Genomic DNA, 16,157 nt, shown 5'->3' on the forward strand with positions numbered 1-16,157 from the left:
GTGGTCAATGGAGCCTGGGCATTTGTTCCTTCCTGAATGTGCTACTAATAAAATTGAGGGGGGGGGGGGAAGATTCCCCACATCTTCCCCAGTGTTTAGCCTGCTGTTCAGTTATGCCTCTACAAAAATGTTCCAGAATTTTTTGAATCTTTCAGGAGTCTTTCTGAACTGTTTCAATCCATCCACAGCTGAAAGTCTGCTCTAATATGAAAGATAGCTATTAAAGGAAAGAGCACATGAGCGTTGTGGTAAATGGCAAGCAAGGAAACCTTCCGCAGTGAGTTTCTGCAATGTTAGCACTTGTTTGTGCTGGTGCAAATGAACTGCGGGTGATATGTGAGACATCCAAACTGGAAATCTCTGCAGGAAGGAGGGCGGTTGCCCTGCTCCATGGGGTACTCAACCAACTTCTTCCTTGGGTGCAGAAGCTTCCCATAAGAAACCAAAGCTGGGCAGCTTGCAGTAACTGGCGCTGGATCTCCGCGCTGGTGCGGGAATAGTGGCTAAAGTGAGGGGGCGACTTGTGCTTCCTTGCCCACTTTTGGAGACTCAGAGGTGCCCTGTGGGGTCACGCCTGCGTGAAGGGCCCTGGCTCCCCACGGCGCTAGGCCACCACCAGGCAGTCAGTAGAACTGATGAGAAATGCCTTATATTTCCCAGAGGTGGTTGCTACTGAGAGAAAGTTCCTTAACGGTGTTTTATAAAGAGAAGTTCTCACGCTTAACTTTCCTCCTTTTCCTCCTAAGGCAGAAAGAAAGGAGGGCAACACAATGCAACAGCTGATTTTTCACTGAAAAAATGAAAAAGTTGTAACTCTGGCCCCTGAGCTGTTATCTGATGAGAGGAGGAAAAAGATTACAACCAAAAAAAACCATTGGGTCCAGTTGCATTGCTACCACGGACGGCAGCTGGGCTTATTGCAGATCCATGACCTCGACTTGAAAACCTCTACAGCAAACTCGAACGAATCTTTCAGAAATTCACCCTCCCCGCCTCATGTTTGCTCCAAGAACACATTTTGAATTTTTTTTTAATAGAGCTTTCTTCTGAACAAGCCTAATTAAGTGACTTATTAAACTTTTGCAGATGGTTGGCTCCTTATGGGGAGTAAAAGCTTCAGGTATTTTCCAGGCAGATATTGCAGTCTCTGACCTACTTAGGGCCTGAATCCTGTGCAGGAATTAGCTAGTTTGAGCACTGGAGTCCTTTTGGTGGCACAACTGGTTGTCAGCGTGGTAGTTAAGTGAATACAGAACTGTTTGCAGAATTGGGGCCAAAATCCAGTTGCTGAATACGTGCTATTACGTAACGCCATGGCTTTGTGTCCCCAACCCTTTCCCGGGGCCTTCGCTGCAGTGGGACACAGCTCCGTCGCAAAGCTCTCCTTGCACTGGTCTAATGTCAGGAGGACCTGGAAATTGTCAGTGTGTGAGGACGCCGCACACGCAGAAAAACAAAAGGAAACGCTGCCCACGAAAGGCTGCGGCCACGACGATACATTATTAAGGATGAGCTGGGAAACGATGCCAGAACAACGTCAATGCAAGAAAGAAAACGCTGTTCTGCTGTCAAGGAAATGCTACAGAAACACCCGCAAACGCCTATGAAAGTGGTAGCATGACATTACAGCCCCGCCGCCACGTACACGGGCTTGGGGAGGCAGCTGGCAGAGCCCCGGCCCTGGGGAGGGCTGGGAGGAGAGGCAGCGGGGGCAAAGAGGGAGCGACTGGGGGTAATCAGGGGGTGTGGGGAGCCCCTGTTGCTTCGAAATAGATATTAATGATAGTTGCTTTTCAGGTGTGGTTCCTGTATTGGTTTGTTTTTTTCATGCCACCTCCTTTTTTCCTATTGCCCCTGAAATAAATAAATTAAAATAGTTAAAAATAAATAAAAATAAAGTGGCGGAGTGATGGGAAAAATAACGAGCAGATAATAATCACGCCCCGCAACAGCCGCCAGGCCGGGAGGGGGTTGCGCGGGGGGGGGGGGGGGGCGCGGAGCGGTGCGCTGCCCCGGCGGCGGCGGGCGGTGCCGCGCTGCGCTGCGCTGCCTCCCCCCCGCCCCCCCCGCTCCGCCCGGCGCGCGCGCGGGGGCAGCGCCGCGCCGCGCATCGGCGGCGGCTCGGGCAGGGCGCGGGGCGGCTCCGCGCGGCTCCGCGCGGCTGGGGCGCCATGGAGGCGGTGGACCAGGTACGCGGGGGGGGGCGGCGCGGGGCGGCGGCGCGGAGCGGCGCGGAGAGTCCGCCGCTGTCTGCCCGTGTCTCTCTCTTTCTCTCTTTCTCTCTGCCCGCAGCTGGCCTCCGCGGGCGCGTTCCGCGTGGTGAAGGAGCCGCTGGCCTTCCTCCGGCTGCTCGAGTGGGTGAGTCGCGGCGGGGGGCAGCGCCTCGCACCGCGGAGGGGTTGGGGTTTTTTTGGGGGGCGGGGGGGAGAGCGTGTCCCCGCCGCCCTCTTCCGCGGAGACTTGCCCCAAAGTGCGCGGCGCTGCGCGGGCGAGGGGAAGGGGCTGGGGGCTCCGCGGGGGAGCGGGCTGGGGGCCGCGCTGTGCTTCCCCCCCTCTCCCCCCATCCTCGTGCTGAACGTAAACGAATTTATTCAAGAAAATATCGCCGTTCCGCGAACTTGTCCGTGGGCCGAGCGGGGCGGGAGGCGGATGAGGGGCGCGCGGAGCGGGGTCCCCGCCGGCGGCTGCTGCTGCTGCGGTGATGCTCATCCGTGGCGAAGGCTGCGGGTCAAGTGACATCCGTCGCCAGCAGGTCCGCGGGAGGGGAGAGCCGCCCCGACCGGAAAGTTCCGAACACGTCAGGGAGGATTAATCACGTTCCCGAACGCCGGGCGGCTGGGGAATTGCGTAAGCCGGGCGTTTTGGGGGGCGCCTCTGCCGCGGGGGGGGGCTTGGCCGCGCGTTGGCACCCGCTCTCCCGCCCGGGCAGCGCCGCCGTTTCCCCACGCCGGGATGTTCTTTGCGAGGGGTGTTTCTCCGTGCTCGGGGCTCCCGCTCTGCGCCCGCCTCGTCCCGGGGCGCCCGAACGCCCCCAAGGTGGTGGGGACGGCGTCCCACCGAGCGGGCTCGGGACGGCTGCCGCCGGGCGCCCGTGTGCGTGGCGGGCATCGGGCCGGGCGGCCGAGCCTCCCCCGCGCTGCTTGCCCAGGGCTCACGCCAGTTTTGCTCACTTTAGAAGCTAGCGGTGGCTGCGAAGCAGAAGAACGCCTAGCAGAGCTGTTTCCGCAGCGAGTAACTGCGGGATCGTGGGTCCTAAATATCCGCCGCTGAGGGTCTCTCGTGGCGTTTAGGGAGCGAGTTCCCCCAGGCGAGGCTCGGGCCTTTGGCCCGCCGTGGCGCGGCGGCCGCCCGGGGCAGCTCGCGCGGCTCCTCTCTCTCCGTGATCTTCTAGTTCTGTAACTTTTTCCAGCCACCAAATGTGAAAGCTGCTTTTGTCGTGGTCGAAAAGCACATGTGAAACCGCTCTGGCTGTTTTGTCTGCACACTCTGTGTTTGTGTGTGTATATATATATATATGTGTATGTAAACAGAGCTTTTCTGACACTACTGAGGTGTCTTGGAGGGGCCTTCGCAATAAGGGAACGAGGAAGGAGGATGTGCAGAGTGTTACAATTTAAGATGGTCTGAGAAATTATTCTTTCCCTTTTCTAAATGTATGCGTGCAGAGGATTCAGCACTTCGTCATGTATGATACCTCACTCAGAGAGTCTCAGACTCACTTTCGCAGTGTCTCAGAGCTTTTTGGGTTACCCAAACACCAGCTCTCCTCACTTTGTCTTGTTGCTCCAGTCTTCTGTCTCCTCTCACTGTGCCTCCTGGCTGCTGTCTTTCTCTGCCTGCCCTCTCCGGTCTCAAATAAGCGTCCGTCTCTCCCTCAGATCCATTTATTCAGCCTAACTATCGTTTTAAACTTTAAAAAAAGGCCAAATGCTCCAGCAGATTCGGCAGCTTTCAAATTGCACAGCAGCCTCGCAGCCTTTGGTGCACTTGATCAGAACAGTCAAATTACACCGCTAATTGCTGGATTTACAGCTGTTTCGTTTCGGGTGTTAAATGATGTGTGAGTGGGCTTTTTTTTTTATGCAAAAAGTGCTGATGACGGTGGAATTTATTAAAACCGCTCTTGTTAGCACTGATGAGTTTTTCAGAGCTTTCCAGTAATAACCTATCAGAAGGTGTGACCAGTGTTGTGTTAATGACGTGAGAGCTGGATCATAACACAAAAATTGGCCCTCTTATGTAGACTTTTAGGATTTGGGAAAGCAAGTGCAAATAAACTTCGTGTTGCCTTTTGGGGGCTTATTTGTGGTCTACAAGGGAGGTGTGAACTTATGCACTTGGAAAACTTGCGCTTTTTTATGCCTGTTTCCCAGAACGCCAAATTTGGGATTTCTGGTGTGAGAAGCAAGCAGGTAGGACACAGGGGTGGGGAAAGCCCTTTCCATAACTTTCAAAAGGGGAAAGCAGACATTTCTCCCCTTTGTTGTGTGCGTACTATATAGCCCATATGCTGCTCGTGTCAGCTCTTAACACCTCCCACTTGAATCCCAGCTCGCATCTGCGAAGAAGTGGAGCTGCTCGCCCTGGCTGGTGCTGCGCCGATTCGGTGCGTTCGGTAGCTCTCACGCGTCGCCTCGGAGGTGGCTGCACCTGGGGACCCTCGGGCGTGCGGCCTTGCGCCATGGATGGTGGTGGTGGTGGTTTGGGGTCCCGCCGGATGGGTGATATGTGGGATCAAACCGCTCGGTGAGCGTGGTGAGCTTCCTGCACGCTGAGGGAGACGCTCTCAACGTGCAGATGGAGGCAAAGGAGGAGACTGAAAATGTCCTCAGCTACTCTGGGCAGTCCGGCCTTGAATTTGCACTCTCGACTTGCAGGTGATTTGGGTAGGCCCACAGAGAAAGCAACTTAGGGGTCAATGCGCCTTTTTTAGTAAACCTATTAAACCCTAATTTTAGCAGCACCGTTGTAGAACCAAGTGCAAATACTTGCGAGTCTGGATGCAGCTGGAATAGCTGTGGGATTTTCAGGTGTGAAACTATAAATCTGTTGAAGAAGCAATCCGTAGGTGTGCAAATTCCAGCTTCAGACACAGATCTACATCTTGCAGAGCAGGGACTTTGTCCGGCCTTTTTCAATCTTTTATTTTGATGATCACCCAACACCCAGAAAGGAGATGCTGAAATAGCACTGATTCTTCTGAATATTCATGAAACTGTAATATGCTTTTATTTATGGTTCTTATGTGCTTTGTAATCTTATTTTCAGCAATGCAATTGGATTTAGAAACGGTTAAGAGACAACATTGGTTCAGGCACAGGAAAGGTTTTAAAAAACCAAACAAACTTGTAACAATTAAGCAGCAGAGTTATGTTTCCTGAAAATTCAGAATTCTACCATGGTAATATTGTGTTACAGTGTATGCGTCGCAGTTCTGCGTTTGGAAAATTGCACACAACCATAGAAGACAGGTCTGGGGTGTTTCCAGTTTTGAGTCACTCCTGCTTCATGGCGAGTGTTGAGGGGGTGGGGAAAGCTGTTTAAAAGCCATTTTCATCCTTGCCCCCCTTAATTCCCTTGGCTGTTTTTCTTGAGATCTTTGCATGAGAAGACATTATGCTTCTGAGGCTTATTTCTCCTGATAAACTACTGTGGCACTGCAGACCTTTGCAACCAGTTGCAACGTCACAAACACTATTGCAACTTCACTTGGGAAATGACTATCCTATACCTGTACCCGACAATAACGAAGAAGGAAAAGAAATATGCTCATTTGTCTCCCTGGATTAATTTCAGTCCTTTGGCTCTCTGGATGCATTTAGACTGCTTCTGTGGGGGTGCGTGAGAAGTAACTAAGAAAAGCAAGTTTGTTGGTTGTCTTGTACATGTTGCACAGAGCCTTTGCCTGTCTAGAGACCTACAAAAGGAAATCAGCTGAAAACTAGGGCGTATAGGTACATGTATCTAGTGTGACATGTATATGAAGTACTGTATACATAATCAAACACTTACCTGCAAAAATCTTTTTGTAAATACGGAGGATTTCCATGGTTAGACTGAGGTTTTTAAGGACTTCGGCTCTTTCCTCACAGTGATTGGCCCCAAGCAACATTTCTTCTGCCAGTGCAAAACATCCTGACATTGGTCCAGTTTCCATGTAAAATAACAGGAGCTGCAGTGCCCTCCATAACGCGTTTCCCAGTAATCCTCGATAAAGAGCAGAGATGCAGAAACTCCACTGGTTTGCAAGTTCAGAGGCAGTGTGATCGCGCTGGTGATGATGTGCAGGTGGTTGTGTTTTAAAATGCTCCCTGCCCTGGGCAGGAGCTGACGTGCGCCTGCCTGCCTGGACCCTGTCTAGGCTGGCGTGGGCACGGCGGGGGGCCGTTTATGCTGCCGTGTATGTGTCTGGGAGTGGTTTTATAGCTGTGGTTTTAATCTGCCAGTAGTGTGGCAGTCCAAAAAACACTGCTGGGGCTTTTCTTGATAGGACAATTTGGATGCGGACATTAGGGTGTCTAATGAACCCGAATGTGTCTAAAGAGTTGCTTTAGTTCTTTGCCTTTGTGCAAAAAATTACATTCCAGGCCTTGCATGACTGCAGATAATCGCTGCACATGAGCATCTTTTTGGGATGTGCCAAAGATTTCCAAAGCAGTCCAGGGCATTTGGACAACAAATCTCCATTCATCTCTGATGGAAATTAGACAACTGAATTGCCAGAGCAGTTTCAGAAGTTGTGTGTGTATCTGATTATGCTTCTCGTGTGTACGTGAGCCAAACTAACCCTCTTGCCTGGCTTCCTTGCCTTCACATGATCATCTGATGCGAGCCAGGAAAAAGGGCAGGCTGCTACCGGTCTGGCAAGAGTCAACCTTGCTTCGATTGTATAGTCTCTGAAAGGGTTAGCACCCCTTGCCTTGCAAACAGATGTATTTTTGTAAGGCAAAGGGAATCTGAATCTTGAAAGACTGATAATAAGTCTTGTCTTCTTGTCCTAATGCTGATTGCTCATCTGGCCATGGAGCGCTTTTGTTGGATTATATTTGCATGCATATGAATGGACATAAGTAGCTGAATGCTTCCAAGTGTGTCCTAGAAAAGCCTAGATATCTTGAGATGATAAAAATAAAAGAAAAAAAAAAGGTAACTCTTTCATGAGGCATTTGTGATCAGCAGTTTGCTCTACGTAGGCTTGAGATGCTGTAAAGGGCTTGAGCCTCTTCCTTACATTTGCTTGTGCTTGCTTGGTTTTGGCTGCTCAGAAGAAGGTAGGTGCCCGCTCTGATGGGCACAGCACAACCTGAAGGAGTTCTTCTGGGGATGGAGCGGGATAATCTTGCTGAAGCCTAGTCCCCCACATGGATGCAGGGCTGGAAGACTGTCTGTCTGATCTTCTCCACCCTCATATTGAATGAAGAGCCTTAACAAAAATAATATTTTTTCAGCCTACTGATGTTGCGTATGCAATGCCAATATCAGATGTTGTGTTCTGTGTTCGACCCATCTTGGTATGTAGGATATGCAAACACAATTAAAATGTGTTATTGATTTTTGGTGGGTTTTTTTGATGTGTTCCTTGGAATCTAGGTACCTAAGTGTTTTTGAAAACCTCACCCTGGTTGCTGTCTCAAAGATCGTACATGTGCAGGGTTAGGCCAACAAAACACGTGCCATTTAATCAATAAATGTAAATCCATGTCTATGGTATATTAATATTAGAAAGGCAATTATCATGTAAGTAACCCTTCTCCGTAAGCCATCATTAATTGGATGATTTCTTATAGGCAGCTTAGCATAACGCCTGCAGAATACACTTCAGTTCTGAACAGGCCAAAATTGCCACCGCGAAACAACAGTATGCAACCACGGAGCGCTGTCACGAAGGCCACGCGGGGATTCGCTGGCAGATCTGTGGCTGAACTAGCTTGTTCTGACCTCTTTTGACTGGAGACATTTTCTTTATGATACCCTCAGTGGCTGGAGAAATGAGACCGAAGCGCTGGTCATTTTGTAGAAGCCTGACGTACTCCGCTGAGCCCTGTGAACCTCGGTGGGTTTTAACGGTGCACGGGATTTTCTGCCGTCCATGTGCAGAACTGAGCCCTAAGAACAGGCTTTATCAGTCCTTGTCATTGGCCGTATGACTCTGAGTGGGTGTCAGGGCATGAGTAATCTGCAGGCAGGAAGCTCTGTTGGACAAGTTGTTCTTATTATGAAAAACTGAGGGGTAGGTGTTGCCATTAGAGGACAGGCTCTGTTGTGCATGCTATTTTACAAACAGATAGAAAGATCCCCAAAGTTTTTATAGTCACACTGAAGACAGGTGTGAAAGCCCTATGTGACTCTGTCAGTGGCATTGGGGTAGAGGCAGCAGAAGCAGTAACAGTGCCTGTGTGGTTTCCTACCCTTGTAATACTGGGTTGCGTTCTTAAAGTCTCGGCTCCTGGGAGTCTTGCGGTTCTGAAACCTTTCACTTTGATGAGCCTATGCTTTTAGACCATGGTAGCAGAAGAAAGTTGGAAGCCCTAAAGATTGAAAACCCGAAAGACAAATGAAAGAGCAGCAAATCTGTTTTCTGGTCTCATGTTTGTATGCAGACTGCCTAGAGCTGGTTGTTCTTCCTGCTGTTCATGTGTATGTTTATCTGTGTGCATATCTTCTTGGGAACTGAGAATTGTCCTAATCTTGGCCCATCTGAAAACTGTTAAACTGGTACAAATGCTGGCAAGGAGGGAGGGAGAAAAGGTTTATTGTTTTCTAATACTTTTTTGAATGGCTGGAAATTCAGCCAGTTGAGTGGCACAAGTTTAGTTGCGTTATAGTTTGAATGTTGGTATGTGTTTTGTTTGGAAAAAAAAAAAAAAAGAAAAAGCTGTGGATCAGGATTGATTTCATTCTCCTGAGGAAACTGGAAAATGTATGTTGGTTCAGTTGCCTTTGTCAAACTGGGGTGTGTGTGCGCGTGCACGCGCATCTTCACTGGAAATGGGAGCTGAAAGCAGTTCAGCGGGTGGACTAGTTGTCCGTTCTTCTTGCTCTACAAAAACTTGGGCAGCCCGTTTGGTTTGGACCACCACAGAAAAGCAAACAAGTCCATTGGCCTTTGACAAAGAAGTGAGAATCAGCAGGCTGGTGAAAGACAGACAGAGACTGCTTGCACGTTGCTATTTTGTGTGCGCTATTAAGGTCTGCAGAAGCACCCTCTGGAGCTGTTCTGCCACACGATGAGAGAAGATCAGCCTTTATGAATGCTATACTTTGCATCTTAAATGCATCACAGCCAGCAAACGGCATTTCTTTCAGTAACTAACTTTTGGAGCACTGGAAAACAGAGGTAGTCAAATAATCTGCCACAGTGCTGTCCATAATGCCTGCCCACGTTACAAATAAAAGGCATCTTTCATCTGAAATGTGCTTATGTTTGCACTTAGGTTCATGTTGTAATCGTAAAAGAGTTCATTTTAAAAGGTCAGCTAACAATTCGTTTAAATCTTGATGATTCTCTGGCAGGTTGAGCCCGGAGATGAGTGGGACTGGGTATAAAAGAATTATGTAAGATTGCCACATGTGATCAAGAAACTGTGCTCCACAAAGTGGCAGGTTTTTTTGAGTTATGTGCTGCTTCTGTAGAAATTCCTGAATGAAACTGGTAAAATCTGCTTCTGCTAAGCCACCCTCTCGATGGGAGAATCAGCTGGCATTATCAGAACGTGGCTGTTCTAAGCATTAGGAATAGAAGATGAGGAGAGAGGCTCATTAATGCTAAATTTGATTATATATGCAAACCAGGTTCCTATGAAAGGAAGAACAAAAATGATCTGACTTTCAAACTAGCAAGAAGACGCATGGTGATAGAGGGCTGTGCCATTAGACATACGCAGTTAAAGTGTTCTTGCCAATTTTTATGAGGGAGATGTTTCAGTCATCACTCCTGTAAATCAGCATCTGCATAATTTGAGCCCTAGGTTGAAGCCCTGCGTGTTGACATCTCTAGATTCAGATGTTGCAGTTAGGAGGAGGACTGGCTTGGAGGTGCTTGTGATGAAACGCTTTTATAACGTGGAACCTGCAGTCCCCGAGTTAGCCGGGGTTCGTGGTACTGCGTGTGATCCCGAAGGGCTCAGGAGTCCTGAGCAGTGGTTGAAATCTGCCCTCTGCTACGGAGAAAAGGAGCCTCCTGCTCAAGCAAGAAGAAAGGTGGCGCAGAAAGCGGGTAGTGCTGTGCTCTGTGTCACACCTGTGCACGTGCAGCTTTCCCCTCTGGCACGGAGTAGAGGCGGTTAAGTATTATTATGGTCCTGGGGTGCAGTGCAGAAAACAGCTCTTGGCCATCTGTCTGTCTGTCCAGGCAGGCAGCTGGCCAGAAGGGTCTTAATAGCTTTTACTCTCAGGGGGGATCTGCAAAGTGCTCTAAAGAACATTGAAAAAAAGAACATAGAGTGTGGAGGTGCTGCTTTTAAGGTGTTTGTTCAAAGTGGCATATGTACTGCAAAGTGTGACATAGTTGCTAAGGTGACAGCTTGCTTTCTTTTTGGCAAAAGCAAAGGAATACCGAATATAGACAAACTGTGAGCTTTTGCTTTGTTTAATTTGCACAGTTTTATCTTCTGGCCATTGCAGAAACTTCAGGTTTGTCTTCCGAAGCAGTGTTTTCATGTTCAGAACACTTCACTGTCTCAGCTTAAAAAGCTAATATTGCTCCCTGTTCTTAAGGAAATGCTTAAATCACATAAAATCATGTCTTTTTTTTTTTTCCAATGATCATAATTGTGATACAAATTATGTCATTAAAAGGGTTTGATAATAGGATTTAGTCAACTAAGGAAGTATTTTCTAAGAACCTTTTATATAAACAAGCAATATGAAGTGTTGCCTCGTTAGCAGCCTGCGCGCATCCATGCGTGCACGTCCATGAGTGCACAATCCAGAAGACTTGTGCATGTACTAGCCGTATGCATTTGCAAATTGCTCAAACCTAAGCTCAAATGTTGAGTGAGGTGAGCATTCCTGTAGGTCACATTCAGAGGGACCATTTGGTTGCGATGAGAGGGAGTGAAGTCCAAGCAGGCACGGCGTTTCTCTTTATTAAGCTAGGAAGCAGGAGCAAAACTGTGGAGCAGGAAGATTTCACTAGCTTCTTGTGAATTTCCAGAAGATGGGAGATGTATAGTCCCAGGCCCACTGTTAGAAATAAATCTGATTTAATGGTCTTGCAGAGCTCCTGGTCTGTCAACTTGATCTTCATTCCATGAGAAATACTAGAGTCTGCTGCAAACAGCCTGACTGAATATTCACTTAGAAGTACAAGAAAACCTGAAGTATTGAGGGTGAAATTCTGCCCAAAAAATCTATCAAAGAGAAGAGCACCGTCTAACATCCTCAAGAGCATCTTCAAGTACATCAGAAGGTGATCTATAGTTGCAGCTCTTCAGTAACTCTTTGGATTTCAAAAAGAAAAAAAAAAGACTTTATTTAATCTATCCTCAGAAACTTCACTTCTCCTGATCTTAATGCTCTTCCCTACTCTAAAATTTCTCAGGTGATGCAAATTTGAAGCATCTTTGACTTGAAATGATAGGATTTGGCTCAAAATCTTTCAGCGCTTGCATCTTGGGTGCTCACATCGGGGCCCCGTGTTTGACAGAGCAGCACATGCAGGGCATAAATCCTCTGTGGCAGCCCAAGCACCGCTGCTGAGGTAGCCAGATCTTCCTAGCCAGGTTCCCAAAAGCCCAGGGGACAATTTCCCCCTTTCAGGGGAACTCCTCTGGTGGAGATGGCATGGCCTTCAGGGGCGCCTTGGGGAGGCGGGTTTGCAGGCAGCCGTAGCTCCGACCCCAGTGACGGTCGCTTGGAGGTGACAAGCCCAGCGCTGGGGGGTTGCTGGATGTCGGGGGACTCCCCGCGTTGCACGGAGAAGCCCTGCTGTGCATCAGTTTTACCCCATTTGCCGCATCCGTCGCGCGGAGGGGCCGATCCGAGGGGAGCGGTGGCTGGGAACGTTCGGACACGACAAGGTCTCAGCTCCCTGCTTGGGACTGCGAGGGGGAATTACGCCTGTGTATTTATAGCCTGGCCAGCCCAACAGGGTGCAGTTTGATCCTGGAGATTGGCTTATTATCGCAGCGTGCATATGTTGTTTTCCATTAGAACTAAGCAATTTTTCCAAGCGCCTTTTTTTTTTTTTCTTTTTTTAAGAGACAGTGCTTCAAAACCTCTCCCTCTCAAACCAAAGCAAGTGCGGGATTCCCCCCGCTGCCAAATCCTGCAGCTGATAAATCCAGCAGAGCTCTCCCGGTTGCCATCAACAAGGGCAGCAAGCGTGCTGGAGTGGAATTAGGTCCCGGTTTGCAAGAACATGCCTGCCAAAAAAATTAAACAATGGATGCCTTCCTGTTTAATTTTAACATTTTAATTAAATTACTTGCTGCTGCATGCCTTTGATCTCAGTGAGCTGATACACATAGTGTCTTTTGTTGTGCTGTAACAGTATTTCCCTTTAATCTTGCACACAGATGCAGGGATGTATCTGAGTATGAATCAAAGCGCAAAAGATGCGTGCTGTCAAGTACTGAATGCAACACAAACTGGTGACCAGAGACCTGCGGACAGAGAGATTATTCATGAATAGTTTAGTGCCGTCTCACTAGAGCTGCTTTTTGAACATATTTTCTCCCTTTTTTTTAAATCCACTTCTATGAGTGGTACTGCAAGAAAATTTTCATTTGTAGAATTATCACTGAAAGGTTTCAGGCCTGCAGCTGAGTTTGGTTTATGGTGAAACAGGATCGTTTTCAAGTGGGACAATTAATAACATTTGATCCCTCAATCAGAGAGCAGAAACGGCGCTGGCCAGCTTTGCCTGGGCACAGGGCACATTTATTGATTATTCCCAGCCAACTGCGCAGTTTGAGAGCGTTTGGCAGCCTGCTTTTTCTCTATACAGAAATGCAAAATGTGCGTACCAGGGACCGAGCGGCGCTTAGCCAAACAGTCCCACTGCAGCTGATTTGTAAACGTGTGGAGAAGTCTTCAAATACAGACATGGTTACGCGTCGTTTCCTCTGCTCGGCTGGTGACGGTTCTTTGATGGCAGGAGCAGGTAAGCAAGCTAGAAGCATGCAAAGAAAGGTATTAAAACAAGCTTCCTCATGCTTGATAGCTTGGGGCAGGTGACTGATGTGGGAAAGAGGGAACAGAGTATGTGGTGTGTTTGTGCTCTGTGAGTTGGGCTCTCCTTAGATCTCAGAGAAGCAGCCATCGCTGCTACGTTAAAAGGAGTTGTTGGTAGAGCTGATTGATTGATTGGAAAATGGAATTTTATTTCTTGGAGGAAAGATCACTTTTATCTAAACGTCCGCTGGAAACATTGTCATTCTAGTGAAATGGTGAATGAAAAAAATATTTTTGACGGAAACTACAATTTTTGCTGGAAACAGTGGTCTGGGCACGTTCTCCTCGTTCTCCTCTCTGCAGCCCGGAGCCCCTCCACCCCCACGGTGCACCAAGACTTGTTGCTCCTGGCGAAGTGAAGCGATGCACCACGTCAGGCATGTGCCTCTTGTGCGCTGGGGCAGGAGGAGCCCGGCCACGGGGCCAGATTTGCAGAACAGGGAGAGCACAAGGGGCCAAGCCAAACTCCTTCGAGACACAGCAGTAGCGTTTCCATATAAGGTGTTCCAGGTCTTTATCATTGGGACTTTCAAAGAAGAATCAGCGTTTTTGGAGAGAAGAAGAAAAATTCTTTGGAAACAGATGAGCGAGTCTAAAATGCAGAAAATGGTTTTGGTGGAAAACTTTCAGCTGGCCAGCTCTGACTTTTAAGACGGTGTGTGCATGTTTGTGCTGTAGTTTATGGTTATATTTTGTGCCTAGCCCCTTTTTTTGGTCAAGTGGGGAGTTTTTCCAAGGTGGCACAGCCCGGTTAATGCTTCAATAATCCCGGCTTGTCCTGCTGTGCTGGCTCTTTGGACTCCCTGCGCTCCCGCTGCAGCCTGTCGCTCGTGGCAGTCGGCTCCGCAGCGAGGGTGCCCGTTCCAGCCCAAAATCCCTGCCTGGCCAGATTGCCGCGGCGCGGGAAGGCAGCAGACGCTGGCTTCGCGGCAGGCTGACGTATGCGGGGGAAGCTCGGCTTGCCACGGAGCAGGAAAGCAGAAAGTGAGAAGAGGTTCAGCTCTCGTGGCCGAGCCGACCCAGCCCAGCTTGCGTTGCTACACGGTGAAACAGAGAAGCTCTTCTGCCGGCGCTGGGTCCGTCTCAAAGGTGGCTGGGCTTGGTCGTGTGCTGAACACGTGCCCCCCCCTGCTTGCAGCACCTACCTTTTTTCTTTCTTTCTTTCTTTTTTTCTCTTGCCGATCGTTCAGTCATTCCTAAAAATAGTTTTCCATCTTCTTCTTTACGTGCTCATTAGCTCTGGCCACCTGTGGAGGTAGTGTCGGTGGTTAATGCAACCGAAAAGGCTCTAGCAGGGCTCATAAATACTTTTTACGCAGCTCAGGCCCCCAAAAGTAGCGACTCAGCAATGATCAAACCCATGTCATGGGACAAACAGTTCCCAACTATTTCCAGCTTACAATAAAAGCTGTGTGTTAGCGGGCAGCCTGGAGGCAGGGCTCTGAGCACCCTCACATCTCTATTACGCCTGCCCAGAGATTGCTACGCAAGTACCATCAAGCCTGGCTTGTATGTTAGGACGAAAGTACTCTTGCCTGGTTTAAAAGAGTTTTTCTGGGGATTTTTACGCTCCACCCTGTGACGCGCTTTGGGATGCATTCAGCTTTCTCTGCTGAATAGGGCTCCAGATGATGGCAATAAATTATCATAAATTAGAATAGATTGCACTCTTCAGCATCTCTACATCTGTCATTATGTTTCTTTAACAGTTCAGTTTAACATTTATACACACTCTGACAGCAGCTACTGGTGTGTATGCTATAAATATTGGCTAGGAGAAGACATTAATGGCGTTTAGGTAAACGTTTGATGCCGCTGAGATTCCATCCCATATGGCGGTACGTGGCGAAACTGGATTCGAAGCGCCACGTATAGCGCCGTTGCGTTCGTTATACCCTGGCCTCCTGGCGTTTTCCGAGCTTAGGGAGTTACCAGGCAAGTGCAGGTGCCCCCAAAGAGAGAGGTGGGCTCCTTGGGATCTCTTCTGGGTTCTGCCTCCTGTGGAGAAGCCAGCCTGTGCTGTTTGCTATGCTTAAAACCAACGCGTAGCCCGTAGGGCCTGGGTAAAAGGGGCGGCTCGTCCAAGCAGCCATCAGGAATTAGGTGGGGAGCAGCGGGAGCGCCGTGCTTTAAACGTCTGTGAGGAGAACCAGAACCCATGGGATCTCCAGCCAAGATGCTGTTTTGCTAGTCAATCCGTGACCGAGCGAGTCCGAGAGGCTGCCGCCTTTGCCCCCGTGTAACGCGATGTCAGCAGCGAAGTAACCTTAATGCACAGGCTGGCTCAAAGCAGGGCAATGCGAAGAGGAAGGGCTCTTCACACTGTAAATTGCTGAAGGTCTTAGAGATGCCAGCGAATTAAAAATCTGAGAGGAAAAAACCCCTCCAGTGCTGTAAGTTCAAGACATTTCTTTTGAAAGCTGCTGGTGGGGAGGGGTAGAGATAAGTTATCTGAATGGAAATGGATTTTAATTCTGTATCTTGCGCACTTCTGCGTTATTGCAAAGGAAACAGCGTATTTCCCTCTCACTTGAAGAGCTGGAGACGTTTTTGTATGGAACAAATGGGTTTCTGTGATAATGGTACCCTTTTCGGTCTGAATTGTTAGCCAAATTTTCAGAGCCTTGCAGGTTGTCTCCTTTAAGAGGAGAGGTTGGTTCAGATGTTTTGTTGATGTACTTGTAATTAATTATTTGCATAGGCAGTACAGAGACTTGTGTGCTCCTGACCCCTGTGAGGGACATGTCAGCATTCACAACCTCTTCTCCTTGCCATCTGGCCAGATAGCCCTCTCTTACCTTCCTCAGGCTTCCAGGTTTTAGCGTTGTTTTGACTGGTTGCATTTTTCTTCTGCCTCCAACCTCAACTTCCCTGTGCTTTCTGGCTCTTGCAGAAGGAATTGTATTCACAAAACCACTAGCAAAATCCTGCCCCCAGAAGCAAAATCTTGTCTGTGATTTTTTTTCTTTTTCTTTGGACAG

At 48.7% G+C, this 16,157-nt stretch overlaps 1 protein-coding gene across 1 annotated transcript in view; it reads left to right on the forward strand.

Annotated features, from left to right (window-relative positions):
* Positions 1-2,113: 2,113 nt before the first annotated feature.
* The window catches only part of SYNPR (synaptoporin), a 108,906-nt gene continuing 94,862 nt past the window's right edge, over positions 2,114-16,157 (forward strand). The window contains exons 1-2 of the mRNA XM_067303623.1: positions 2,114-2,189; positions 2,293-2,358. Coding sequence (XP_067159724.1) covers positions 2,172-2,189; positions 2,293-2,358 — 84 coding nt within the window. The 5' untranslated portion in view covers positions 2,114-2,171. The remainder of the gene's footprint in view (positions 2,190-2,292; positions 2,359-16,157) is intronic.

Source organism: Apteryx mantelli, chromosome 12 (assembly GCF_036417845.1).
Source record: "Apteryx mantelli isolate bAptMan1 chromosome 12, bAptMan1.hap1, whole genome shotgun sequence".
NCBI lineage: Eukaryota > Metazoa > Chordata > Aves > Apterygiformes > Apterygidae > Apteryx > Apteryx mantelli.